The 26,204-nt window shown below is 56.7% G+C and overlaps 8 protein-coding genes across 8 annotated transcripts; 3 read left to right on the forward strand and 5 right to left on the reverse strand.

Annotated features, from left to right (window-relative positions):
• Positions 1-72: 72 nt before the first annotated feature.
• IE81DRAFT_196503 (hypothetical protein) lies at positions 73-518 on the forward strand. Its single transcript, XM_025510838.1, has one exon. It carries the CDS (start codon positions 161-163, stop codon positions 407-409), a length of 249 nt encoding a protein of 82 aa, XP_025368152.1. The 5' UTR covers positions 73-160; the 3' UTR covers positions 410-518.
• On the reverse strand, positions 519-1,994 carry IE81DRAFT_196539 (hypothetical protein). Its single transcript, XM_025510839.1, has 2 exons — positions 1,723-1,994; positions 519-1,592 (listed from the first exon to the last, which is right to left on the reverse strand). Exon 2 carries the CDS (start codon positions 1,531-1,533, stop codon positions 628-630), a length of 906 nt encoding a protein of 301 aa, XP_025368153.1. The 5' UTR covers positions 1,534-1,592; positions 1,723-1,994; the 3' UTR covers positions 519-627.
• A 286-nt stretch (positions 1,995-2,280) lies between these two features.
• IE81DRAFT_324991 (hypothetical protein) lies at positions 2,281-2,562 on the reverse strand. Its single transcript, XM_025514388.1, has one exon. The coding sequence runs from the start codon at positions 2,519-2,521 to the stop codon at positions 2,327-2,329; it is 195 nt and encodes a 64-aa protein (XP_025368154.1). The 5' UTR covers positions 2,522-2,562; the 3' UTR covers positions 2,281-2,326.
• Positions 2,563-3,445: 883 nt separating this feature from the next.
• Positions 3,446-6,114, forward strand: IE81DRAFT_367807 (P-loop containing nucleoside triphosphate hydrolase protein). The gene is made up of 3 exons (XM_025517106.1): positions 3,446-4,878; positions 4,992-5,041; positions 5,135-6,114. The coding sequence occupies exons 1-3, from the start codon at positions 3,556-3,558 to the stop codon at positions 5,961-5,963; spliced, it is 2,202 nt and encodes a 733-aa protein (XP_025368155.1). The 5' UTR covers positions 3,446-3,555; the 3' UTR covers positions 5,964-6,114.
• Positions 5,918-10,474, reverse strand: IE81DRAFT_196552 (hypothetical protein). The gene is made up of 6 exons (XM_025510840.1): positions 9,494-10,474; positions 9,366-9,410; positions 8,271-9,290; positions 8,042-8,205; positions 7,631-7,975; positions 5,918-7,559 (listed from the first exon to the last, which is right to left on the reverse strand). Exons 1-6 carry the CDS (start codon positions 10,271-10,273, stop codon positions 6,125-6,127), a joined length of 3,789 nt encoding a protein of 1,262 aa, XP_025368156.1. The 5' UTR covers positions 10,274-10,474; the 3' UTR covers positions 5,918-6,124.
• Positions 10,475-13,495: 3,021 nt separating this feature from the next.
• Positions 13,496-15,908, forward strand: IE81DRAFT_196609 (hypothetical protein). The gene has a single exon (XM_025510841.1). The coding sequence runs from the start codon at positions 13,729-13,731 to the stop codon at positions 15,682-15,684; it is 1,956 nt and encodes a 651-aa protein (XP_025368157.1). The 5' UTR covers positions 13,496-13,728; the 3' UTR covers positions 15,685-15,908.
• A 469-nt stretch (positions 15,909-16,377) lies between these two features.
• On the reverse strand, positions 16,378-18,960 carry IE81DRAFT_315793 (hypothetical protein). The gene is made up of 3 exons (XM_025512541.1): positions 17,961-18,960; positions 17,840-17,894; positions 16,378-17,769 (listed from the first exon to the last, which is right to left on the reverse strand). Exons 1-3 carry the CDS (start codon positions 18,641-18,643, stop codon positions 16,777-16,779), a joined length of 1,731 nt encoding a protein of 576 aa, XP_025368158.1. The 5' UTR covers positions 18,644-18,960; the 3' UTR covers positions 16,378-16,776.
• Positions 18,961-21,812: 2,852 nt separating this feature from the next.
• On the reverse strand, positions 21,813-23,687 carry IE81DRAFT_331208 (hypothetical protein; the record flags this gene model as incomplete). The annotated part of the gene is made up of 2 exons (XM_025515229.1): positions 21,813-23,306; positions 23,379-23,687. The coding sequence occupies 2 exons, from the start codon at positions 23,685-23,687 to the stop codon at positions 21,813-21,815; spliced, it is 1,803 nt and encodes a 600-aa protein (XP_025368159.1).
• Positions 23,688-26,204: the final 2,517 nt, after the last annotated feature.

Raw genomic sequence — 26,204 nt, forward strand, 5'->3', positions numbered from 1 at the left:
CCCCGAAACTTTTCCCTCGCGGCTCTGCTTCGCTCCTCATCTCGATACAAATCTAGATGGCCACACGCTGACCTTGCGCGACATCATTTCCTCTATTCTCACCATCCTTGACACGAAACACTGCACTGCACTGCACTGCGCCTCTAGAGCCGAAGTGTCCATGTCTTTGTGGCTGGCCGCTTTCGAAAGGAGACACTTTTCGGTACTCAAGCAGGAGGATCATCTTCACTCTCGAGCCCTTCACCTCAAACATCGTCTAGAGCACGAGCGCACACCCGACGGTCTCATCCTACCGCTCATCTCCACCTACGCCATTTGGCAGAGCGCCATTCTGATCATCGGACTCGTCGCTTGCGCTACGCTCATCATGAGCTGCGTTAGGGATGACCTGTTCCACAGCCCTCGTTGAGACCAAACGAAGCTTCGGACGAGCACGAAGCGGTCCGATTTCCACCTCTTCGCAGCGCCCCGGATCGATCCATCCACTCGAGAGCCATACTGCTCATCTCCACGCTTCGAGCATTCGTGAATGCTGCATTGTTCCTTGCACCAAAAATCCACATTGCTCCAACGCAGCATCCAAACGACTTTTCATCTTTCGTAATGCCTCCCAAAGAGTTTGCCGCATCAGACCGATGGCAGAGCGCCCACGTCCTTTCCCAGCTTCGGTTTCTCTTTCCTCTTCTGTCTACCTCTTCCCTTCTGAACTGCCTCGCTTCCAGGCGGGGCTTTTCTCTTATCCTCTTCTTCCTTTGACCTCTCCATCGCAGCCACCTCTTCCTCCTCCGCTGCCTTCTTTGCTCCCCAGACGGGTCTGTCGTGCAGAGGCACATACCCCAAAGCGCACGGTTCGCCATCCAAGCGAGGTGCAAGACCCCACCAGCTCGGCGATTCGCTAGCCGATCCGTTCGGCACGATGCGGACCGGCGGACCGGCAAGACCGTGCATCGAGAAGCCGTCGTCGTCAGGATCGGGGACCAGTCCCAATCCAAGAGGATCGTACTCTTCCTCATCTTCCTCTTCCGACGACTCCTCGGGCTCTTCTCGAAGCTGCTGGGCTGCAGGCGCAGCGCGATCAACGGAAACATTCGCTTGGCCGGAGTTCGATGCCGCTATGCCTTGCGAGATGCTAGGGCTCTGCTTGATATCCGAAACGCCCTTCGTCTTCTTCTTCGGCTTTGCAGCTTTCAATTTGTGTGTCTTCGAATTGAGCGTCAAAACTTTCGCCTTTCTCTCTGCATCCGGCACCACGGCTCTTCCCATCGCTACATCCACCGGTCTAGGCCTGCTCTTCATCAGGCCTGATCCCCCCAGTTCCGGAAACAGTTCCTCGGGAGGTCTAGCAGCTCTCTGATCCTCTCTCGCCTTTCTACGCTCTTCGCGCACTCGGGCTTGACGAGCTCGCTGCGCGTCCGCAAGAAGATCGCGAGAGGCCGAAAGTTTGGACACGAGCGCTGCTCGTCTCGCATCAGAGAGGAGTGGAGAGGCGCAAGAGGGACAGGTGGAGCTGGCTGCGAAGACCAGAGAGGTCATGGCGCTGCAGATGATCAAGCCGCAAGCTGTGCATTGCGGCACATGCGGATGAACTGGATGTACTCGAGCTGCCAAAGTTGAAAAGATGGAGGCATTGAGCTTCTCGTCCACATGTGCGCAATTCTTGCCGTGCACTCACCGTGACAGAAACAAGGTCTCTCGGTGCGCCTCTTCTTCTGTTTGGTGGATGCTCCACCCATCTCCCCAACCAAAGTCAGTGTTGCGATTGCCTCGTCGAGCGCAATCATGTCCGCCGTGGGGGTCAATTCAGGCAGACCATCATCAGCAGCCGTCTGGCTCTCTTGGCGTCCTATCGCGCTGCCGCTCGATGCGGCCTCCATGGCTGGTGCAGAAGGCGGCAAGGGGCGTGGGTGGGTGGCGGGTGATGTGTTGGGGCCGGTATGAAAAAGGTTGGAGCCGCTCGATGACCCTTTGCTCATGCGCGACCCTGCAGCTGCTCTAGGTTGCAAGAAGCTCTGCTGCTCAGCTTCTCCTTTGATGTAAGCCTGACCCTGCGTAGCAAATCCATCGCTAGCCACAGCTCGTGGCGCAGAAACGGGTGGTGGGAAACGAGGTTTGGGTTCCTTCTTGGACCTTCGCGGTGCCGTCTCGTCCTTGACGACCACAGGCTTTGACGCTTCTGCGAAAGTGTTCCCGTTGCCCGCCGAGCCGCTCGTGGAGGCCCGTAGAGGCGGGAATCGAGCTTGAACGTACTCTCGCGTAAAGGCAGTCGCTGCCGGAGAGAAGCCCAGGAGGCCCTGTGTGGCGCAGCGCAGAAGAGGTGCACAGGTGGTCAGCAAAGGAGAGCAGCGGAAGCGTTGATAGAGCCTCTGCCGCGCCCTACCTCGAGATGATTGGACAGAGCGCGAGCATCCTTGAAGGAGTCGAGCAGAGGTAAGATCTGAGCGTTGACAGTCTCCTCATCTGGCGAGCGTGGTAGGAGGCAATGAGCGAGCAAGTGGATGGCAGAGAGCTTGTCTTGCTCCATTCAAGCCCCAACTCACCCAGACCGATCAGACCTGCCATGCGCTTTCCCGCATTCAACGTCGCCATCTTGCTTTGATGGCTGCAAAGAAAGAGATCAGGGCGAATGAATGCGGTGGCGAGTGTCGAGACTGCTAGGTCTTGGCTTGGCGTTTGCTTGACTTGTGAGCTGCAAGGCTCTGCTGAATACAAATCACGAGTGTTGATGCGGAATGGTGAAGGTTGTTCACATCCATTCCCTTTGCAGCTCGACGGACATCAACAAGTCGATCGTGATCGTGATTGAGCCTGCCGTGCTGAACAAGCTTGATGAGTCGCGGTGATGGAGAAAGATCGGAGCGGGATTCGCGGATCTCCGTGGATGTGAGAACGATCGCGAGTCACACGCGCGCCCGCGATACCTGACTGCTGGCGCAGGCAGCAGCATCATCACAGGGTGTAGTAGCGTCGTGTGGTACACCGCAGAGAGACTCACGACGGTGCGCGTAGCTTGCGCTTCGCCTGCAGCTCGTGACTCTTGAGGAAAGTGATATGAACATCATCGTGGCATGGGTATACGCACACTTGCCTTGATCGACAAGAGAGCGTAGTAAAGGTGCAAGCGGGCAGGCTTGCTCCAGCAGAAGATGTGCACGCTGGTCGGGCAGGCTTACTTGTCCATATGTGCCGTACGGTATAAGTGCGCTGCTCATTGGCTGCTGTGCTATGTCCAACGCACGGCAAAACCGCGCCCGCGGGGCGGCATTCACAATTACAATTGGGAAGAGCAGCGCGCGACGAGCAGCACGGGACCTGCTGCACGGGCAAACCGTTGCATGTGTGCGCGAATGAGCGGGGAGAAGGAGAGAAGAAGAGGAGGAGGAGGAGGAGGAGGAGGAGGAGCATCAGCGGTCGAGCGCGCAAGCTATAGGGCTCCTCACTCGATCGAGATCCTCACCACCCCCCTGATCCGGGCGCACGCTGACAGACACAGAGCGCACTGCTTTCGATGCATCCATCAAGCCAGCTGCGCAACTCGCGCGCTTAATCGGACGCACTATGCTGGGCTTTAGCTTGAAGGATCAGTCTGGGCGCTTGATGTCGCTTGGCCATCCCAGCCTTCGCCTTCGCCTTCGCCTTCGCCTTTTCAATCTCGATCCTCCTCTGCTAGCATGCACATCCACCATCCACCGCACACTTAGGAGCAGCAGCAGCAGCAGCCCCGACGCATCCGGCGCGCCCCTCCTACATCTCCGATCAGCCCAAATCCTGCCGCCCAAACACCAACGTATCGCACCCAACGGTGCTTCGCAGAGCGACACCATCGATCTTTGTATTGGGGATGCGCCGCAATGTTGGGCCATCGTTGGCGGAGAGGGTCGAGGGGAGGCTGTGCGAGAAGCGCTTCGAGATGTTATACTAGGCAGACGCAAACCTCTTTCTCTCTTTGCTTCCTCCAACACCACCACTCACGCCTTGCATCCCTTCTTGCAGCCCGATTTCCCGCCCTCCCATCACATCCTGCACCTCTCCTTTGGCGCGCGTGCATCCAATGCGGGTGCTTTTGTCGACTACTCGGCGAGATATGCTGCTGTGAGGAATGACGAGGATGCGGTGACGCTGTACGAAGCAGCTATGCGATCGCTAGGCTTCAGCGTGGGTCAAGTAGCTCGACTATCCTGCGTTGCCGACGACCTCCTCATCGCACCCACTGAAGCCGACAAAGAGGCAGTGGCGCTCGGCAAGGAGAAGCAGAGAAGTGCAGCGTGGAAAGCGCACGAGAAGATCATGCGCACCGCTACGATGCTCAGGTTGGACAGACCTCCTCCTGCTAGCGATCTGGCCGGAGTGCGCAAGCACGAACAATCCACAGCGCTGCTTCACACACCACTCATCAGGCTCTCCAATGGACAAATGAGAAGAGCAAGATTGATGGATGCGCTGGTGCGCTGCTCCTCCGTCCCTGGCAGCGCTTCGAACAGCTCACAAGCAGGTCCAGGCGCTCTCTTGGTGCTCTCTCAACCATACAATGGTCTCGACGCATCTACCCGCTCGCTGCTCAGCGAAATTCTGCAAGAAAGGCATGCGGCCAGAGATCCCAGGATCCTCCTCTTTCTTCGGGCGCAAGATGAAGTGCCAGATTTCATCACTCACGTGGCCTTCATCGCACAAGATGGTCGAGTCCGAGCGGGAGAGAGGGAGGAGATGCTGGATGTGATGCGGAGACAAGCTGACAGCGATGCGCATGCTCAGGGAAGCTATGGGCTGGTCAAACAGCTCGCAACATCCAAGCGGAACGAGCCAAGTCTGGGCCAGTCATCCGCACCGCTGGTCAAGTTTACAAATGTGGGCGTCAAGTATGCGGGCAAGATGGCTTTGGATGTGAGTCGCTGCGATGGCGTGTCGAGGTACGCTCGAGCAGCGCTCACGACGTTCAGAATCCTCCACGACGATTCCTTGCTTTGTGCTTTGACGATCATGTCATCTCCCTACAGGAGATCACTTTTGAGGTGCATCCGGGTACGAGGATGGTGCTGGTGGGCGAGTGAGTCTTCAGATGAGCACGCCGATACTGCGAGGTAGGGTCATTCAGGCATTCATGACCACCCGTACCTCTTCGGCACGGCCTCATCAACAGCAACGGATCTGGAAAGTCGACGCTTCTGAGTCTCATCTTGGGCGATCACCCTCAATCCTTTTCCATCCCATCCGATCGTATTTCGCTCTTTGGAGCTCCACGTTCCGCTCCTTCCAACGCCACCCTCCTGCTCGCTCGTCGCATCGGCCACGTCTCTCCCGAGCTCTTCAACGCATTTCCCAGAAAAGATTCGGAGAGGGGCGGGTTGACGGTGGGGCAGGCTGTGGGTAGCGGGTTCGAGGGCGTATTTAGCAGAAGAGCATTGAATGAAGAGCAGAGGGAAAGGGTGTGGAGCATGCTTGCTTTGTTTCACGATGTCATCGGCTCGCAGACCGATCAAACGCAAAGCGCACCCTTTACGAATCGTTCTGCCAACGAATGCGCAGCACCGACGGCAGCAATGCTGCCGTTCGATCCTAGAAGCTCAGACGCCTTGGACGCAGCCAAAAAGCTCTCCGAGCAATCCTTCTCTTCCCTCTCCTTGGGATCCCAATCCATCGTGCTCCTTCTTCGCGCAGCCATCAGCAATCCTCCCCTTCTCATCCTCGACGAACCGTTTCAGCATCAGAATAGTCATCAAGTCGAACGATGCAGAGCTTTTTTGGACTCTTCAGCTCCACATTCCGCACTCTACCAGGTCGATGCTGGCCAAGCGACGCGAGATGCGTTCGCCATTGGCAAGACTGCAGAAGAGCGAGAGAGGGATGCGCTACAGAGGAGAAGCGCGGCAATCATCGCCGTTTCGCATTACGAGAGCGAATGGCCTCAGAGCATCTCTTCGCTGATCAGACTTGACGCCGGCAGAGTCGTGGAGAGACTAGGCAGCTGATGACGTATTCTTTGCTCTGGCTTCTGGGCTGCGGATCTGTACATCGCCTAAAAATGTGCCTCGAGCGCGCATCTCCTTCATCTAGAAGCACTGCTACTATTCCAATTCTCCTTGCACTGGTCCAAACGTATGTAATACATGGCTGTTCGTCACCGATGCGTCTACTGCGCGCCGTCATTCCTAGAAGTCTGGTGCATATCCGTATTCTGTCCCGAAACGATAGCTTCGATGAGGCCTCCCCACGGCACCAAGCCGCTTCCGTCAATGCTGGGATTGCCAAAAGGTCCAGCGGGTGCGAACGAAGGTGCGCTGGGGTCGCTAAAGGAGTTGCCGATCTGGGGCGAACCGATGGCTCCAGCTGTGGAGCTCGTGATCCCACCATAGCCGATGCCCGACGCAGATGGGGTGCCAGAGGTGCCCCAAAAATCAAAGACGTTTGCTGCAGAAGTGCCTGGCAAAGGCGTCACAGAGTATGCGTTGGAAGTGTTGCTCGAGGTCGCATTGGCAGCGCTTTGAGCGGGCCCGTTCGAACCCGATGGAACGCTGCCACTCGCGCTCCGATTGCTGGCTCCGTCGTCCCAGGAGAAAGGCGAGTGATCCAGCCCAAAAGAGTCCAGCACACCAGCGCCAAGCTGATCAAATAGCTCTTGCGCCAGCACGTCGCTAAGACCGCCCGCCGAGCTGGGTCCAAAGCTGTTCAAGCTGCTTGCACCAGGAGCCTCAGCGACGCTGAGTCGAGTGCCGCCAGGTGTGATCGGAGTGCCAGCACTCGGCGCAGGACTGGCAGCGCTTTGGCCCGTTCCAGCGATCCTACCGTGCCTTTGCAGCGGCGACTGACCAGACGGCCATTCTGCCAACGGTGCGAGCGGTGGGGGACCCTTTGTGAGCTGCCCTCCCACCGGTATGATCAGACCAGGACCAGCACCGCCAAGCGTAGTCGCAGCTGCGCCGACCGTATTGGAGGTCGAGCGGGAAAGCGAAACTGAGATCGGTCTGCTCGGACCCGCTAGAGGGTTGGGCACGCTCCTTCCGGCACCTGTGGCAGTCGCAGCGCAGAAGCTGGGATCCCGGCTCTTCGCCTGGAAGAGCTGAATGATCGCGACTTCTCGTTTCGTACACTGGCTGGTATCTGCAGGCTCATTGCTTTTGAGAGCAAGGAAATCGTCCAACGCTGCGTGCAACTCGGGCGCGTCTGGAGAGTTCGGCTCCAAAAGCAGCTGTATGCCCGCGACCAATGCAGCGTTGAACAGCCGATAAAGTCCACCCATGTGTGCGCCGCGTGCGCGATTTCTAGGCCATTTGACGTCTCGTTTGTACTCTTTGCGGATGTCGCGATCGGCCTTTGCCGAGGCGAAGGCTACCGATCGGGACCGGGCATATTTGTCGCTGCGCAAGAGGTAGGGACGATGCAAAGTGATTCTGATGTAGAGCTGCTCTACATTGATCAAGTAGCGATGCAATGGAAGCCAAGGGCACAATTCATCAAAGCTTCGATCGGTGCCTCCCTGCGGCTCGCAGCGGTATGCTGGGGGCAGGGCATCAACAAAGCGCTGCAGATCGCTGTCGATAGCAGTCACGTCTGCATAGTTGCGAGGCCTGTGATGAAGGAGCGTTTGGTAAGCTCCTAATCGCTCTGTCGACATCGAGGGGCGGAAGGTCACACTCACCGGGACAGGTTCTGAAAATGCTCTACTACGCGACCGGTCAGTTTTGCGAGCTCATGACGGATCGCGACGAAAGCGTAGACACCGGGTGGGCGACTAGGTGGCGTAATGCCTGGCGGTGGAGGGAACGCTTCCGGTGTCGGCGCAGGTCCGTATCGGGGTAGCGTGTCAATGTCCACGTCGGATGGCGCAAGAGTGTCGCAATTTTGATCATTGATGCCTTGAGGTCGACCCAGAAGCATGGATGTTGTCTTGTCGAGGTAGTAGATGAGCGCCCATAGGCGACGCCTGCGCTCCGTGGTCACGGCATCAAGACCAAGTTTTGTGCCATCTCGATGCAAGCCGATGCTGCGACGCAGAAAGCACACATGAGCGAGACTCAGCAGCTCGGAAATGGAGTCTCGCCGCACTCACGCTTGCGCAGCTCGGATGGCGCTCCCGAGCAGACTCCAACTCTCGGCACTCATGCGCAGGCAGATAAGAAATCGGCATCCAAAGAGGGCGGCCAGCAGAACGTCGATGTGATCCGCACGTACTGCCGAAGCCACTGCCATAGTTCTGCGGGCGGTGTGAAAGAGCTGCGAGGTATGCGCAAGTCAGTGCCTGTCTAGGGCGCTTCCTAAGCCAGTGCCGAGCTGCTCACTTTTAAAGCGCCATGTCGGGCATCTGCATCACTGCCTCGCTCCTCTGGCTGATTTCGTTTTGCGATAGCCAGGATGACGTACAGGAAGGACAGGAAAGGCAAATGTCTCGCTCCATCGTCCCCTTCCTCTTCTCTTAGGCTTCCCCACTGCCACTCCATGAGCTCCTCGTAGCTCTGCCTGAACGTTTGTTCGTGCAGAGGTAGGCGAGTGTTGTTGATATCCCTGAAGTACCAGCCCAGCATCTGATCGCTCTCATGCCTCGGAGGCAGATTCTGCATCAGCTCATTGACAATGTCCGGATGGGCGCCACCTTCTTGGATGAGCCTCCTGACTTTGACGCTGGCCGAGCGCAAGGGTACGTTGGCTGCCAGCTCTAGACGCTCGCCGCGAATGCTAGTCTCGATGACACCCCTGCTGACGCTGGGCAGTGCTAGCGCACCATAGAAGCTGTCTCCTTCGCGGGTCAGGCCGCCTTCCAGAGCATTTACACCTACCGTTTCCTCATCATTGGAGCTCGAGGGGGCAGCCCCGTTGCTTGCTGCGAGACCACCAGTGTATGCTGATCCATTCACACTGCTGCCGTCAGCACCCCCTCCGCCACCTCCTGACCGAGATTGCAGTTCCTCCCGCTCTAAGCCGCGAGAGGAAGCTGGGGGGCGCAGGCGCACACGGCGTGCCGCTTTGCCATTCGCCCCAGCTGCCAAAGGATCTTGTTGCTCATCATCGGAGACGAGATCCACGGGAGGCTCCTTTTCCACTTTGGGTATCTTGGCGGGAGGCGGCCCGTCCTGCTGCGCTATCGCATTGACGATGCTCGCGGTGGGCTTGGTCCCATTCGCTCGGAATTCGCTCAGTTCCTTCGCCAGCCCCGTCTGTGCCTTTGCCAAGCCCTCTACCAAGTCTTCCAGCCGAGCTACTCGGTCGCGCATGTCGCCATGCTGGTCACCTTCCTCGAAAGGGCGACACGTGTCTGCCAGCCCTCTGTCAATGCAGGCCTGACAAGGGATGTTCCGATCGCACTGTCAAGGTGTGAGCCGCGGATCAGCAGGGAGCAGCAAGACTTATTTCAACCAGCGCAAGTGATCTCAGCTCACCTTGTGTTTGCGTCTATGACACTCAGCGCAAGAGTAATGGACGCGCTGGTCCATAAAGGTCCGGGAGGACAAAATCAGCGTTGTCGCTGCACATCATCGCGGAGCCTTTTGGGCTAACGTTGACTCACCTTGCGTTTGCGATCCTTCTTGGCCCCCACCGCGCTGGCAACGCGATCTGCGTACGTCTCTGGCTTTCGACTGTGCCCGGCTGAACGGGAAGGAGGAGCTGGGGAGTCGGAGCTTGCTGGACTGGAAGGGCCAGGTACAGATGTTAGACCAGTCGCTGAGGCAGATAACGACGACTTGGAAGGCGTTTCGGGGCGCATCGCTTCCTTTGGCAGTACGCCCGGCGTGTGAGTGCCCGCAGAGGGTGGCCGAGCTGTCGCAGTATTCGCAGATGCGGGAGGAGGACGAGCTGGCGGTGCTTGACTGGCTTGCGAGATGGTTCTCGGTGCTGTCTTGGGTGTTGTATCCGTCACGATGGAGGCAGACGAGGCAGGTGGACCACTGAGTGAGGCTGGTCGAGGAGGTTGAGGTCTTGGACGAGAAGGCGATGCGCTCCCTACGGTGCTATGTCGCGGTGCGGTGTTGTGCAACGGCGGGCGAGGACCCGCGTGAGCCAGCGAGGGTCCTTGGCGGATGGGCTGCACAGCAGAGACTGGTCTGACAGGCTGCGAAGAAGTTGAGGGTCGCGCTGGCGGAGGTCTTATGTTGGATGTCGCAGCAGAGTCCTGTGTTCCATTTGTGGGGGTCGCTGGCCTGATGGACTGCTGATTGGCGCTTTTAGGTGTTTGCGTAGCCCCATTCGGCCTGGCAGTGCTCACGCTGGTATCCGCGTTTGGAACGGAGGTGACCCCACTTGGTCGGGAAGAGGCGGGTGCCTCTGGAGGAGGTCCGTTTGTGGACATGTCGCCATCAAAAGTTTGAGTGGGCACAGACCAGTCGAAATGCCTTGACGAGTCAGTCACGAGTAGGAGATCGAACGTGCAATCCGGGAGGCTAGAGCATCGGCCTATGCAAGGTGCTGTCGACCGAGCGTAGTTACAAATTGGTGATTGAAGCTGGCCTATTCCGACGTTCGCATGAGGGATGGATGATGTCCTTCGAGGCCAGGGGGCGGTGCTGTCGCGAAGCGCAGACAATCTACAAATTGTGACACATTTCGGATCAAGCGCCGCACCTTTTGGGACGCGAAAGGCTTCTCGGCCGCGCGGCGCGGCGCGGCGCGGCGCTGCACGAGCTCGCCGCTGATTAGATTTCGCGTGCTGATCACCAACCCAACACGCGTCAAGGATTTCAAATCACTCCTCGTGCAACTTATTGAAGTACACCTACAGCATGAGCGGGTACGCATGGCCCACAAAGCCGCCTTCGCCGCGCACTAGGTGTCTACGCATGAAACCTGACCGCACGTCTCATGAGGTCCCTTTCGCGAGTCATCATTCAATTCTGACTTTGACTGTTAACGTATGAGTGAGCGGATTCGAACGGCACCGCTCATACGGTGGATCTTCAAGATGTGGGGCCATTCCTCACGCGGAAGAGCTCGGGGCCGACGCGGACATCTCATCAAGATCAAGACCCGCGACTCTCCAATCACTGAATCGTGAATATTCACTCACACTGATGAAACTTGTGGAACTCGCCAACGAAGCCGAAAGTCAGAGCACACGTGACAGGAGCCGCCGCCGTACTCCAGCCCCACACCACGTCTCGGAGAGGGCAGGATCGCGCCTTGTCGAGTCCCTTGCGTCCGTCCAGGTACGGCCTCGATGAGGCTCTCCTGCTCTAGAAGGCTGCCCTTTGAGAGGGTTCGGATCCCTTCTTGAGCCCCGTGCTGCTCCGAAACAGAGCAAGACGAGATATCGAGATACCTGACTCAGCCAGCGGAAGAGTTCCAATTTTGGGTCCGATGTGGGGCTGGAGGCTCCGTTGTTGACCGGAGCATGACGTGATGCGTGCAAGCAAATTGTCAGGAGTCAAGGCCACAATGATTGCATCTTCGTCCTAGATTCGGAGAACCGTGGGTTGAGAGGCTGGTTAGTCAAAGTCAATCCTCACACAAAATGTCAAGGAATGTATGAAGAGCACCTCGAATAAGGATGGATTTCCGCGACTATGCGCTGCGTGTCATACGAGGGATCTTAGCGCGCGCGCGCTCCGAAAGCATCTCCCTCATAGATCAACTTGAGTGCTGGTCGATGACTATCCAATTCAACCTCGGACAGAGGCTTGAGCGCGACAGGAGTTGGAACTTTGGGGCTCATGGGGAGCGAGGCAGTACATAGTCTTGATCGAGTCGTGAGTGTAGCTGATGCCAGGATTTCTGCGGACGAGATGAAGCGGTGCAAACGCGTCCATCCTGCCAGCATGCAGCTTAATGGGATGCCATTATGACCGCGGCGCTCCTATGCACGGCCGATTATATCTGCGTGTTCAACATCACACGCACGAATCGCATGAATGTTATGTAGAAGCAGGCAGGATGCGGGCGTGCGTGTATGCGTGCACGCGGTGCTTGTAAATTGCGCGAGCATCAAAAAGTCGCCGCGCTGCGTAAATGGTATTCGTGGGGTGACCAATCAAATGGGTACATATATTTAGATATACATATACCATGCGTATACGCGCTGCAACGCTGTTGTATATGATTGCTGCCGTTTCGGCTGGCCTGCCGCCCGATGCACGCAGACAGTTCTGAAAGTCCGAGTCACGTCAAAGAAAGATGCGAGTTGGAGAGAGCGAAAAAGACGCCGCCTTGTGTTGTTGCTGCCGACTCATATGTGATATGTTAAGCTTGACTGCCGAGGAACTTAAAGTCACGAGTGCGATGATGACCTTGACAAAGTGCTATATAGCTGCGACAGACTCACTCGCGTGCAAATAAGCGGAAAAGCAAGGGCGCGCCATGCGTTATTGCTGCCCATGAAGAGCTTTGTGGGCAACTCAGGCACACACCAAATGTGATGTGTGATCATGCTTGCGACAACAATCTCGCAGTGGGAGTGTAGGCTCGAGCATATCAGCGAGGAAGGTTAAAAGGCCTCGAACGCGGTGCACACTCTGGACTGTCTGCGAGTGTCAGTTGTCTCGACCGCGCCTGCACCCCCCACAACCACGAATTAGAATTCAGACTCGATCACGACTCGTGACTCACAACTGTTGCGGGAGTACAAGACAATCGTGACTGCAAGAAATCTCCCGACTGCATGCCGGCGACTCCTCTTCAAGCGCTCGAACCCCCCCCCCCCCCCCCCCCCCCCCCCGCTGCACGCTCCAGTGCATGCTAGCTGGCCAGTGTCACCGCTGCAGAGCAACGAAAGGTCTTAGCTTTCATTAAGTTCCAGACCCAGACCTGCTCGCTTGAAACAGAAAGCGACAGCATGCATAGGACCAGCAGCTATACAACGTAGGTCTGCATGGGTGTGATCAAGGCCAAGATCCCGGCCCTGGGTGCTAACGCACACGGCCCTCCGCTTAGGTCCTTTTGCACCCAGCAGCAGCAGCTTTAAAGCTCCGATCCGCACAGGCTTATTGAGACGCCGTGAGTGTGAGTATAGTGCCTCGCTCACACCCACCCCGTTCCGCCGCTGCAGCTGCTGCTGCTGCTGCCCGGCCGCTGCACTTCTTGAAATTTGAATCATTGAGTGCTGCATGCACCGCTACTATACCCGCGACTACGAGGATCGCCACCGCGGCTGCAGCAGCTGAATCGAGCATCATCTATCTGCACATCAGGCAAAAGTGAAACTTTGCCCAGTGTGAGTCTTGCCAGTGTGAGTCTTGGCTTCCCGCCGCCCTGCGCTGCTGCTGCTTGCACTCACGCCTAAAGGTGCGGTTGCGAAACATCGTACGGTTGCGTTTGGATGCTGCGTGCACCTCCATCACCAATGCTCCTTCCTCGCTGCACGCATAGACCCTCCAGCCAATTGTGGTGTCATCCTTTCCAGCACGCAGTTCTTGGGCTTACACCTTTTCCTTCTACATCCTTCGCCATCCGCCGTGCAAGCGTGCCGCATTCACACATCTCCACTTTGGTCCGGATCCTCTGCGCGCACCGCATTCACTATAGCACACTCACCAAGCTTCCAGTCGGCTCCCCTCATACCCAGTGAATCGACACTCGAGACCCGCACTAGCCCGGCTCATTTTGGCATCATATTGGCTTGCGCTGCCTCGTCCTCTCTTACCGTTAGTTCTTGATTCGCTAGCTCAACCTCGCCTTTGCGTTCGTGTCTCCCTCGGCACTTGTCCACCAGTCTCGCATCAGCGTCCAACTCATCAATCGCCTTGCCTGCGCCACACGCTCTCCCGTAGCACAAAGGTCGGACGATCGCAAGGCGGTCGTGGCCGAGGTAGCGGGATGGCTACCCACCTGAGCCGTCGTCAAGCCGGGACGTTTGCGCCACCAGGAAGCAACAATGGTGGCGGTGGAAGTTCATGGCCATGGAAGTGGTTGCTCTTTCTCATCCTCATTGTCTTCATCTTTGCCATCGTCGTGCTTGTGATTTGGCGTGTGAGCAAGAGGAGAAGGAGGAATCGAAATCGGATGAGCGTGCTTCGCAATGTCAACCTCGTCATCGCAGAAGACGAAAAGGCAAAGGACAAAGCGCTTAGCAGAGGGAACAGCGTCATCAGCAGGGTTAGTAGGATGACGAGTCTTAGGGGTGGTAGCAGTCTGCAACATCACAGCAGCGTGAACCATGGCGCCAACGCCAAATCTTTCGAGTCGAACGCCGCCTCCGCTAAGGAGAAAGGCGCGTCTAGAGATGCTTTGGACGACCAGGGGTCCAAGGTGCTGGAGCACGCCTACGATATCGACGAAATTCTCATCTCAAGAGGCGTGCTCAGTGCCTCTCAAAGGTCCAAGCACTCGCGATACTCGCAAAAGTCAACCTCTGGAAGACCCTTGACGACTCCTGCGCGTGCACACATCGCACGTCACGGAGCCAATCATCAACAAGCGCCTTTCCGTCCCGGCTCTGAGCGTATCGAGCTGACTGACGAGCCTCAGGATCTGGAAGCGGGCACCAACAGTGTTGGCGCTGGAGACGAAGCAGGCAGTAGCTCTCCTAGAGTGCGAATAGTGTCACCGTCGTTCGCGCGTCCAGGAGGGCATGCTACGCGAGGCAGAGGTGGATCGCGAGACGTCAAAGAGCTGAGCGTGATTGGCGAATCTGGCGCAAGCGAAGCGACGTCCACCTCAGCTTTGGGTCTATCCCGATCTGGAACGGCAGCATCAGTTCTTGCCTCGGGCGAAGCGCCCTCGAACGAATCCTCGACGTCTTCTGGTTCTGTGGCTCACGCAAGCAGGTACGGTCACTCGCAACGCGGTGCCAGTCAAAGCACTACTAGTACAGACATCTCGCCAAGCGCCGCGTTTGCTGTTGACCCTTTTAAGAGCCCAGCTGCGAGTAGTTCTGGTCATGGGAGCCAGGCTCCCTGGAGCGCTATCAGCCAGCACAGCAACAATGCGTACACTCCCGTCACTTCGCACGGCCACATTGCACCTGCTGAGTCCGCCAATCACCTCAACCGGCAAGGCTCTACCAAAATACAGCGCGACGGATCCAACAAAGGTGGTGGTATCGGCCGTAGGCTGAGTGCTGTCATTCGTCTGAAGCAGCCAAAGTCTCCCAGAGATCCACGTACACCAAATGTAGAAATCATGCAGCGCCAAGAAACACCGTCGCCAGAGTTCGAAATGATGAACGGACCCCGGGCCCCAGAAGCGCAAGCAGGGACGTCTGCCGCAGCTTTTGTTATCGACACAGAGGCTGCACATACCTTTGCTGCGCCCACCACGCGAGACGCTGAGCAGCAACGTCAGGGCAGGACATCGCTGGCCTTGTCAGACAAGTCAGCAAGCACCGCTGGTCAGAGGTACGCGATTGGATCTCCGCAATCCATCACTGTTGCATTGCCAGCTGTAGAGGCGGGCGAGAAAGAGCAGCCCAAAGCGACATCTTCCTCCGAGGTCGGCTCTGGTCCTTGGACGTACACGTCCAAGGCTCAACAGTGGCGGGATCAGAAAGCTGCTGCTGCGGCAGCTGCCCGGCAAGACCTAGGTCTGTCGACCACGGCTACGGATGCGAATATCAGACGCTCTTCATCCATGCGGACACCCGAATCGTCCACGAAAAATACCGCCACGATAGTCGTGCCATCCAAGACGAGCACTTCTGCAACACATTTGGCTGTTCCGACAAAGAGTCACAGCATAGAAGTGGGTAATTTGCCTTCCTCGCCTCTCAAAAGAACTCCAAGTATAGGCGTTGCTGGATCCAAGTTCAAGGAGACTTTCGACGACGACGATTGATCATCTACCAAGCTCTGTCACCGTCTGCTTTCTCCTTTTCGGATCGTATTGCACCGAGCGTCGATGAGCCCTTCAGGCACTGCGGCCTCGCTCTTATCGCTCGTCATCTGGATCAGTCTTTCGCACTTTCCTTTACATCACCATCATCACCTCTATTTCGTCCCAGCCAACTCTCAGTCACGCTGTTTCCCAACCCCCGCTTTTTTTTTTCTCCGGGCCCCACTCTGCTCTCGAGTCACTGTTGCGCTCTCCATCTGTAATCACCTCCGACTTTCGTACTTCGTCCGCCGGGTCTGCCTCGTCATCGCCAAACCGTTTCCCCTTTTCCCCATTCACCTGTCGAGGACGCTCGACTTTCCATTTCCCTTTCCCAACCTGTACAGACATGCAACGCACTCTTGCAAACCTTTTTCGAAGCTTCGTACACTTCGCACTTGCTCCGTCGAGATCAGACGCTGTAGCCACGAGTCAAGCAAACACTTGAACTCCAGTTTCTCCCCTCTTTTACACTCATGTCAAGCAGGATCAAATGCAATACCACCCGTAGCTTATGCGCGACCGCTCTGCTACCCGTCGACACCTGCCATCTGGGGCGAATGAGCACTGCTGTGACCGAGTCCCGCAGCCTGCTCTGCCAGATAGTGGGCGCTTAGCCAACCCTTCAACCCCCCCCCCCCCCCCCCAAAGGAAACAGGGTGCATTCGCAAGTGTGATGGAATTTGTAAAAAGTGCCAAGGTGGGAGGGGGAGTGGAGTGGGGTATCTGTCCATGAAACTTTGTATGACGAGTTCAAGATGACCTAAAGGGATGAAGGATGGAGAAGCGATCGTGCGTGTGGCCAAATGTGCAAGGGTTGGACCGAGAAGAGCGGCGTTGCCAAGAGAAAATACAGGTCTGAGGGGTGGGTGAGGCGAAGCAAGGAGGAATACAGGTCTGAGGGATGGGTGAGGCGAAGCCAGCATCGTTTTAGCGCAGGCTTTAGAGAAGGGCTACAAGGTGCTCTCGCGCTGGCGGGTTTATGAGCACTTCGAAAGAGTCTGGGCGAGTCGTTTGAGAAAGTGATCACGCTTGAAGGTGCGGCCAGAGGGGGAACTAGGCTTTACCAAAAGCTTCGATTCGGCGGTGATGAGCCGTGCTGTGCATCTTGCCGCCCCTCGTCGATCCATTCCTGTGCGGTCCTTGAGGCTGCTGTTGCTGTTGAGACTGATACTGCTGGGCAGGTGCATTCTGTCCTTGGCTGTTCGCACCGGCAGCGTCCAAGGCGCTTTGAGACGCATCGCTGACTGCGCCTCTTACCTTCTCGTTGGCAAACTTGATGGCTGCGTTGGATGCGCTCAGTGGTAGAGTGACAGGAAGCGTGAGGAGGTATCCAGGGCCTGAAGAATACCACTTCTCGTCGGGTTTGTCCGCTTGTTGGGCCACTGCGCTGTGCAGCTGACCAGGTACATGCGAGGGCGACAAAGGCGGCGAAGCCATCGGATGCGCGCTCCCAGCGTACAGACGGGGATCTGCTGCCGATGTAGTGTAAGATGCCGCTACATTCACATTTGGAGCGGGCCCGATGGTCTTGTTGTAGGCCGACGTCGAGGTGGTGCCATCAGGAGCAGCCAAGCCTAGTGAAGCCGTCGACGGGAGGCTGCGAGGGGCGTCGTAGAGGTAGTGACGTTGAGACTCGTTTCGCTGTCCCAACGCAAATTTGAGCGCCTGGAATATGGAAGCCGGAAGCAAGCTTGCGCGTTCACGCTCTCTTCGCTCTTCCTCGATGAGCTCTGCGTTGATCGCAACCTCGCGCAACAGGTCCTCCAAACGTCCTTCAAGCAGGCCAAACTTATCTTCTGCAGACAAGCGCAAATGCTCTCCCTTCTTCTCGTAGCGTCGCATGGACCGACTGAGCTGAGTCAAAGGCACATCGATGCCTTCTCGCAGAGTGGACACGTCGGTCTTGAGCGCCACCAAGCGTCGAAGAGCAGCAATGTCCGTCTCCAGGGATGCGACGCGGTTGTTGAGAGCCTGGACTCGGGAAGACGGATAGTGGACCACTTCGTGTAGATGCAACACACGCTGTCGAAGCAACGAGAACGCGTGCTGCAGCCGAGCAAGGCGAAATCAGCGAAAGCTCAACATCGGATGCCAGAACAAACGGTTTCATGCTCACTGTCCAAGGCTTGATGCCCGCGGCCAGCATGAAGAGACGGATGTTGAATTTGTTGCTGGAAGGGTATTGATGCGAATAAGCGGATTTCGCACAGCCACATGGAAGCTCTGACGAGACTCACAAATAGCGATTACCCTCTGTCAAATTCTCCATGAGCCACTGGAGCACCCAAGCCCCAGCCACAGGGCTGGCCACGCAAGCGAGAAGGCTAATGGCTTCGGTGCGCTTGAGTTCAGCAATGGCCTCCAGCTGCTGCACAGACAAGTCGGAAGAGTCTTCGTGAGAGTCGGCAGCTAGTATGCGTCTCGTCCTGGCCGCATGGTAAATGTCGTGTGGAACGCGCAAGAACTGATACAGCCAAAAGGCAGACAAGATGAGCAGGACCGCATCCGACCAGGCGTCCGCTTTGCCGCCCAGAAGCGCTCCTGCTGGTGGAATGAGAGCGATGAGTAGCGGAGCGTAGTGCCATCCGCCGAGCGCCGAGGTCGCCGACTCCGCAACGCCTTCGGCCACAGCTTCTGCAGCTTCGGACGCAGCAAACGGACCAGAAGTTGAGCCAGAAGGTTTGAATGAAGTGGAGCCGGACGATCTCATCGCATCCTCGTCTGCCCACTCATCTATGGACACCGATGCGCGATGCCCTGGATGCTTGGCACCCGGCGAAGATGCGGGGGAGATCGTGGATGGATCTGGCAATGGACCAGATGGTCGCGATGAAGAGGAGGCGAAGTCGTCATCCTGCAATGATGAGGGAGTTGCTGCTGACCCTTGGTGTCTCGAGCTGCGCCTTCTGGAAGACGACATGATTGCAAGGCCTGCCGTGTTGTGTCGCAGATGGGGTCGTGAGTGTCGAGTTTGACGCGTACCCCTGGCGGCGAAATGCCGGATTGTTCACGCGTGGGATGAGTGGACACGTGTTATAGCGTTTCACGAAGCGCCACGATCAACTGCAATGGGCAGCGAGGATATTCTGCTTTGCGTGGCTGGAGGAAAAGAGTCGTGAATGGCAGCTGATATGAAAGCAAGCGGGGGGGAGATGATAATCTGAATGAAGTGTGATGAAGATTCCTTAATTCAGATGATTTGTTGATCGCCGCGTAGGATGGATGAGATCAAGTCAGCAGTGGCTGAGCAGACGGTTTAGATTCGTGATGCTTGCATGGCTCCTTGCCCGCTTGGCCACGAGATGTGCATTTGCACAGCAGCAGTCAAGCATTCGCGAATTCCCATGCAGGCGTGATTGTGATTCATTCACAGCAACTGAGATTTCGAACTCGACTAGAATCGCGCAGCGCAGCGCAGCGCAGCTAGCTCGATCGAGTGCGGACAATGGCCACAGTGTTGTCGAATTCACGACTTGCGGTGGCGCGGCATCTGCAGATTAAGCATAGCGTGCATGGCATATGTATGCAGCGGACCGTGCATGCAACCGTGGTGAGTGTGAGTGTGAGTGTGAGTGTGAGTGTGAGTCACCAGTCGTGAGTCTCATCCATCACGTCAAGTCAGAGCAGAGTCAGAGCAGTCAGTCGTGAGTTGAGTGCAGGCTTGCTCGAAGCGCACACATATATAGACAAGAGCGTCGTCGTCGTCGTCGTCGTCGTCGTCGTCGTCGTCGTCGTCGTCGTCGTCGTCGTCGTCGTCGTCGTAAGTTTGAGCAATAAGCGGCGAAATGATGCAAATACAGTCGCGAGTGCGAGTAGACCAAGCGCAAGCATTTCCCACCCAACACGCCATCGTCGTGATTCGTGAGGCACGAGTGCAAGGTATGACCGCTGATCGGGTGTCGGGTCAATCGGACCCAGGATCCATGCGTCCGGTCGGTTCGCGAAACGCTACATCACAGTCACTACTTGCTGTGGCTGCCACGCTTCACCTTCATAGCGCCATCTTCTTAAGAAGAGCTGCGAAGACAAGACTGATCTGCAGCAGTCCAGAAACCACCGCCAACTCTCCCTTTTCCCAGCTTAGCACTCGGGATTACGATCGAGGAATCGCTGTGCGGCAGTCCATGATCAACCAGGGTTCCGAGTGCAACCGAGTGCGAGCAAGCCTATTCGGCCGTGTCCGCACGAGAGCATGCACGCACACCATACCGTGCTATACCATGATATCGGTACCCATCATACGCATGCACAACGCCTGCCTACCTGACGGCATTGCAGCAGCGACCGTGCTCACATGTTCACGATTGTTGAAACAGCGAATGCGAGTGTTTTGAGGGCTCAGAGCGTGCGACGTGGGGGTATGTGAGACTTTTGATGTGACGCCAGCAAACAGGCTTCTCGCGAATGTGAATTAATGGCGTCAATCATCAGCATGTATATCGCTACGCACGAGCAGTTTGAGTCCGCGATCACCAATTGCTGCTTGATTCGTGATTGATGCAGCAGCAGACGCTTCATTGCTGCTGAGCATCCGATCATGCTGATGACCGCGCGGCGGTCAGTCACGAAAAGTCGGGACTCATGTATCCAAAATTAAGAATATGTGCGCCTTGCTGTGATTCAGATCGGAGCTAAGACTGACGCGTGAATCGAGGTGGACGCGTCAATAAGGGACACGATCGACGCGCGAACACTGATCCCATTCAGCCACAGCAGCAGGGCGGCTGCTGACTGCTACAGTACCTGCAAGCTGGCCGCGGGTTGTATAGACGGTTTGTATGGGTGCTGTGCAGTTGCCGCCTTGCAGCACATATCGATCCATCAGTTCTTCACTGCGGCCGGCTGGCACTCCATGCATGGCTGGCACATCGTCACAAGGTCGCATCACCTTCATGTCGCGGTAAGGCTGGCTATCGCACAAGTACTTCTGCAGATATAAGTTCGAGCAAGCGGATGTGATCGCGGGTAAGCTCGTCGCTCACTCGAATATACTGTACGCTTCAAGCGGCCGATTGCGCTTCGTTTCCCAGCCCAGCAGAAGAAGAAGAAGAAGAGCAAGCAGCACGGATGCTGCAAGGAGCTCGCACGCTGCGCTTCGCTTTGCAGCATATATGCAGGCAGCCTGATTTGGGAGGGGCGTGAGAATATATAATACTTGTCGGAGGACATGCATGGCTGGCTCATTCAAATTCGTGATTGAGGCTATCCATTCAAAAATTCACGTGACTCAAAACCACGCTACAAAGCCTGCTTCACCTTTTGGATTCGTGATCTCACGTATGATAACAGATTTATGCATAACACGAATTGACCGAACAATCGTGAATCGAATGTCCACCAGGACGCCTTGCTCAAGCCTGCGTGCAAGCTTTGGTGGTCGCGCTTCGCAGTTCCATGCCATGGTGCTGAGCGTATCAGCGCTAACTAAGCGGCGCGGGTCGCATATGGATGATGAAAAGAGTCGCAACGAGACTCGCACGCAGCAGTCCAGAGTGGCAAAACAATCATCGACCACTCACTGTTGCATGGTCACAGAGTTGCGACTGGTCGCGACTCGTGACTACCACTACTACTGCAGCGACGACGCGTGGCACCTTGCAAAAACCGCCGCAAGACGGCACGTCGGCAAATTCCCTTCATTGCCACTCTTGACCGCTGAGCCTGTCGCGATCGACGGACATGTGCGTCTCACCTGCCCTCTGAAAAGTGGACCGACAGCCTCTGCGACCTCGTACCTCACGCCCGGCAAGCCTGCGCCGCCTTGAAAGTCCTGCTGGGGCGTGAAATCTTCTTTGACACAGCGCACGAGCTGGTGTATAGTATGTATCATCGATCTTGATTGATTTGTATAGGCTCGCTATAATGAGATTACAAGGTGACTGACATGAAAGCGGACCACGCGGTCTTTGTTGTGGAGCACGAGCGAGGGGGGGGAAAGCAGGTACAGTGCGAGCGCAGAGTGCCGGAAACGAGGCGCACGTGTGTGGTCGTGAAAGAGGAAAGCGCATGAGAAAGACGGAAGCAGGACAGTACACAGAGTCACACCTTTGGTTTCCTAAAAGCAAAGAAGCCAGCCGGGGGTGGCAAGTCTATGCAGAAGAATCCTTTGCTGCTTGTCCAGTTTCCCTCCTCTCCTCTTCCATGGCTGCGAGCGTAGCACCTTGGACTGCGCGAGTCTTGCACTCGTAATTCTTCCATTGCCAAGCGCGAGCCATGCCGAGAGTGTCGGCCATCTCGTCGATCTCGTTGGGTGTCCTTCCCTTGGTCTCGGGCAAGCAGAAGATACCAAAGACGAGAATGGCGACCATGAAGCCACCGAACATGATGTACGCCTTGGCTCCCAGGTTGTGACCATCGGCAGCAGTGATCTCGGGCACTGCCAGCGTGGTGATGACGGCGGTGAGCTGTCCCCATCCGATGGCGTACGCGAGCGTGGGGCCACGAAGACGCTGCGTGGGAATTTCGGCGGGCATGAGCAGACTGCATGGGTAGAAGGATCCTGTCCAGACGAAGTTGAAGATGAAGGACAAAGCTGCGATGGTCTTGAGCGACGATGCATTGTCTTGGAAGAACGCAAGACCACCAGCGGTAAAGTCGATCATGATGAGAATGACAAAGCCTGTGAGGATGAGCGAACGACGACCAAAGAAGTCGAGAGCGAAGGGTCCTGCGGCGGCACCAGCAAGTTGACAGACGGCTGAGACGACGGTGAGCACGAATGGGTCTCCGGCGCCGAGTTGAGTCAAGAAGAGCGTGGCGTAAGTGGTGGACATGATGATACCGGAGATCTGATTGAGGGAGAAGAGGGAGCCGGCGACGATGGTACGCCATTTGTTGTTGCCCTTGAAGATGTCGAAGAAGGAAGTGTTGGCTGCAATGTCTCTGACATAGTCTTCTGCGTCGCACAGGATCTCGAATTCGGCTTGCACTTCAGCGTCACTGTAACTTCTGATCTTGCGCAAAGCAGCCTTGCCCTCTTCCTTGCGGTTCTGTTGAATGAGCACAACGGGTGACTCGACGCAGAAGCAGGTGAGGAGCGCCAATACTCCGGGCAAGCAAACTTGAACGGCGAGTGGTGCGCGGTAGGACATGTGCTCGCCACGGTAAGCGCGCTCACTAGCCCAGCAGATGATGACGGATATGACTTGGGCGAGAATGGTGCAGAAGTTGTTGAGTGTCACTGCTCGACCACGGATGGACGGGACGACGAGCTCAGCCAAATAGCCAGGCGCGATACTGGTGGCGGCACCGTACGCGAGACCATTGTAGAAGCGACCACCAATGAAGCCAGCGAGGTTGGGCGCAAATAGTTGGAGGAAGACGGCAGGGAGAGAGAAAATGTATGCACCGACTAGAGTCCACTTGCGGCCGAATCTCTTCTGCAGTGGCACTGCCAACAAAGCGCCAAAGACGGTGCCGACTAGGGGAATACTGAAGAGCATCGACTGATTGCGAGCGGTGAGGACGAGTTCACCAGTCGTGGGATTGACGCCTTGGTACTCTTCAACGAAAGCGGTCATCGATGCAATGGGGCCAATGATGGAGTTTTCGACGCCGAACATCCAGCCTGAAAGAGCGACGACCTGCGGGTGGGAGACGAGGTGAGTCGGAGTAGCTCGTCGTAAGGCATACACTCGCGACTCTGTTGAACTTACCAAGCACGAGTAGGCCATCATCCAATTCCATCCACTTGCGCGGCCAGCGGACCTGTAAGCGCTGCCGGTGGGCGAAACGGGTGTTGCTTCGTCACTCATGGTGAGCTGAGGGAGAGAATCTTTCTCGTGGAGAGATTGTGATTTGTTCGACATGATCAACGTGTGTGGCAAGGGCCGAGGATTGCGGGTTGCGGAGATGTTGAGGGGAGTGAGAGCGATGGAGTCGGAGTACTCTTCGGGAGGATTGCGGGGAGGATGAGCCTGATTGACTCGCGAAGGAGCTCGATGTCTTGCTGAGGAGAAGGACATGGTGGAGTGATGCAAGAAAGATGCGCGCTTTAAATATGCGTTTTGACCTGCAAAACCAGCCAAGTGCGGGGTCCCCGCAACTCGTATGACACGGATCCGCTAAGCAAAGCAGCCCCGCAAGCTCGTGTCAAGATCAGATATGCACGTACTACGACCACCTGGGCAGTGCTTTGACGCTTCCCTTCGAAGCTGGAATGTCCAAGCCAAGGACAGCCAGTCAGACGACTTGCTGCCAAGACGTGATGGTTGTCTGAGAGACAGTGTAAGAGGTCGGCCGAAGATCGGTCAGCTCTCGGTGAGTTCGACCCAGGCGGCTTTGCTAGGGCAGGAACGAGGGACGATATGCATGCGGTAAGGATGCAGTAGGCGAAGGAAGATCTTGCTTGGATGCATGCAGGGTTTCGCCTTTTTGTTTTTTGTTGTGAATCGAGGAGGAGGGAGGCAGGTCGCAGTCAGAGTGGACGGGTGAAAGCGCGGACTATGTAGTAAAGTTTGTGGGTGGCTGAACATGGTGACGAAGCTCATGCTCTCAGCCGCAAATCATATCGAACGTGATAATAATTAAATACAGCAGGTGGCGTCACACGACGAGCTCGAGGCGCGGGCCGGCCAAGTGGCAAGTGAGAGGCATCAGACCTGAAGCGACAGAGTGGCAGCAGATGCGATAAATGAGCGCCATCCGTGTACTACTGTGGACGCCATGCAACGATCTCTTCCTTGAGCGCCTTAGGACGACCAGCATAAGCATCGATGTTCCTGCGACGGCGGCAGGACGCTGCATGGCGTCGTGAGTCCCTTGTCCTGCACCGATTTCGACGCGGCGCTGAATGAGGTGGACAGCAATGAACACACCCATTATAGTCGATCGAGACGCCAAAGGGGAACGAGAGACGAGCAAGGCCCCACGCAGCAGCCTTTGAGCTCGAGCACGTCGCGTTTACGCGTTCGCCAGCTGTACCGCCACAAGTATTGTTCGACTTCATCACGCTACTGGGTAATTGGAACCTTAACCGACATTCAAACACTTTACTACTACTAAGGCGTTGCGCAGCCCAATTCGGACTCGCGACTCGAGCTACGGCAAGTGGCGGGGGTGGTGTCGCGGGAATGACTTATTGTAATGATTCTGCTCAAGTGCGGGGCGCACGAATTGGAGCGGACCGGTGAGGGGATGTGGTCTGGACAAGGTGTAGGTGACCATTGCATTCGCTTGCCGTGACCCTCGCATGAGGTGGCTCGCAAGGATGGGGGGAGTCGGGAGCGGAGGTCACACAAGACAGGCGTGGCTGCAACCCCCCCGCCCTGCCTGTAAGTCCACTTCGACGATTGAAGCACCACTGGGACTCTGGCTGGCATGGATACAGCAGCCGAGCTATACAGAAGATGTGATGAGACCTCTCTCCGCTCCAACCCTCCCGCGCACGACCATTGCTTTCGACTTCCCATCAGCACCGACGATCGTTACCACTACAACATTTAGTCCTCGGGCCCCTCCCATCTGCCACGATCTTGCTCTCCAACCGATCTACCAGCGACGCTGTCCGCAACCCTTGGCATGTAACGAAGAACTTAGCGAATCAGGCGGTGACGGGCGCGACCCTTATTCAACAGACACAGCTTGCCTGCATTGTTCCACGTACATGTCGTCAATCGTGATCTGCACACGTTTTGGTTCTCGCGTGACTTGTTGGACAGCTTGGCCCGCGCTTAACCCCACACGCCTCCTCAACTCCGCCACCCGAAAGCAAGAACCGTCTGTATGGCTAGTGATGATACGCTGTTGATGGAGTTGGTGATGGAAGAGTGCGCTTACAAGGTATAGCTGAAGACAAGGTTCACGTCCGAGATCGGAATTCCGCCTTCTGCATGGCTTGGCTCTCTGCCGCCTGCCGCGCCGCGAGGCGCGTGCCCCACGTGGCTTGCGAGCAACCGACAGAGCACCGAACTGTCGACCGATTTGTGACCTTTAGCGGCTGAGCCAAGACCGTTGTAGGGCTCACGCATACTGCGAAACGACATCATCCTCCGCGCAGTGTAGCTCGCAGCACCAATCATTCACGATTTCTTCAAGCCGAGGCGTACTCCCTCAGCGCAGGCATTCGGGGTTTCGTCGCGGCTAAACAGATTCCCGACTCGCGGTCCTGCAGTAGCCCTCCCCCGCGCTCTCGGGCCCCCACGGGGAAACGGGAGCCTTTCGGATGGGTGTGAAAGCACGACATCAGCCCTCAGACCAGCGAAGTGTTCGAGAGCGCTAGCTGTGACTTCGACTTCGACTTGCCTTGCCACAAAGTGCGGCCGGCAGTCACGGCCAGGGCTGGTATCGGCGACAGCTCCTGCATAAGGGGCCGAGCTGTGCGAGACACAGCAGCTAGCAAGGACGCCGCACCGAAGTGCGCACCGCGAATTGTGCGGTATTGCCGCCACTTGGGAGCTGTTGGCGTCGATATAGTGTGTCAGACACCTTCTGCCTCGGTGCCTGCTTGCTTTGCTCTCTTCACGTCCACTCCGTGCTCGGTC

The sequence above is a fragment of the Ceraceosorus guamensis genome, assembly GCF_003144195.1.
Source record: "Ceraceosorus guamensis strain MCA 4658 unplaced genomic scaffold IE81scaffold_51, whole genome shotgun sequence".
NCBI lineage: Eukaryota > Fungi > Basidiomycota > Exobasidiomycetes > Ceraceosorales > Ceraceosoraceae > Ceraceosorus > Ceraceosorus guamensis.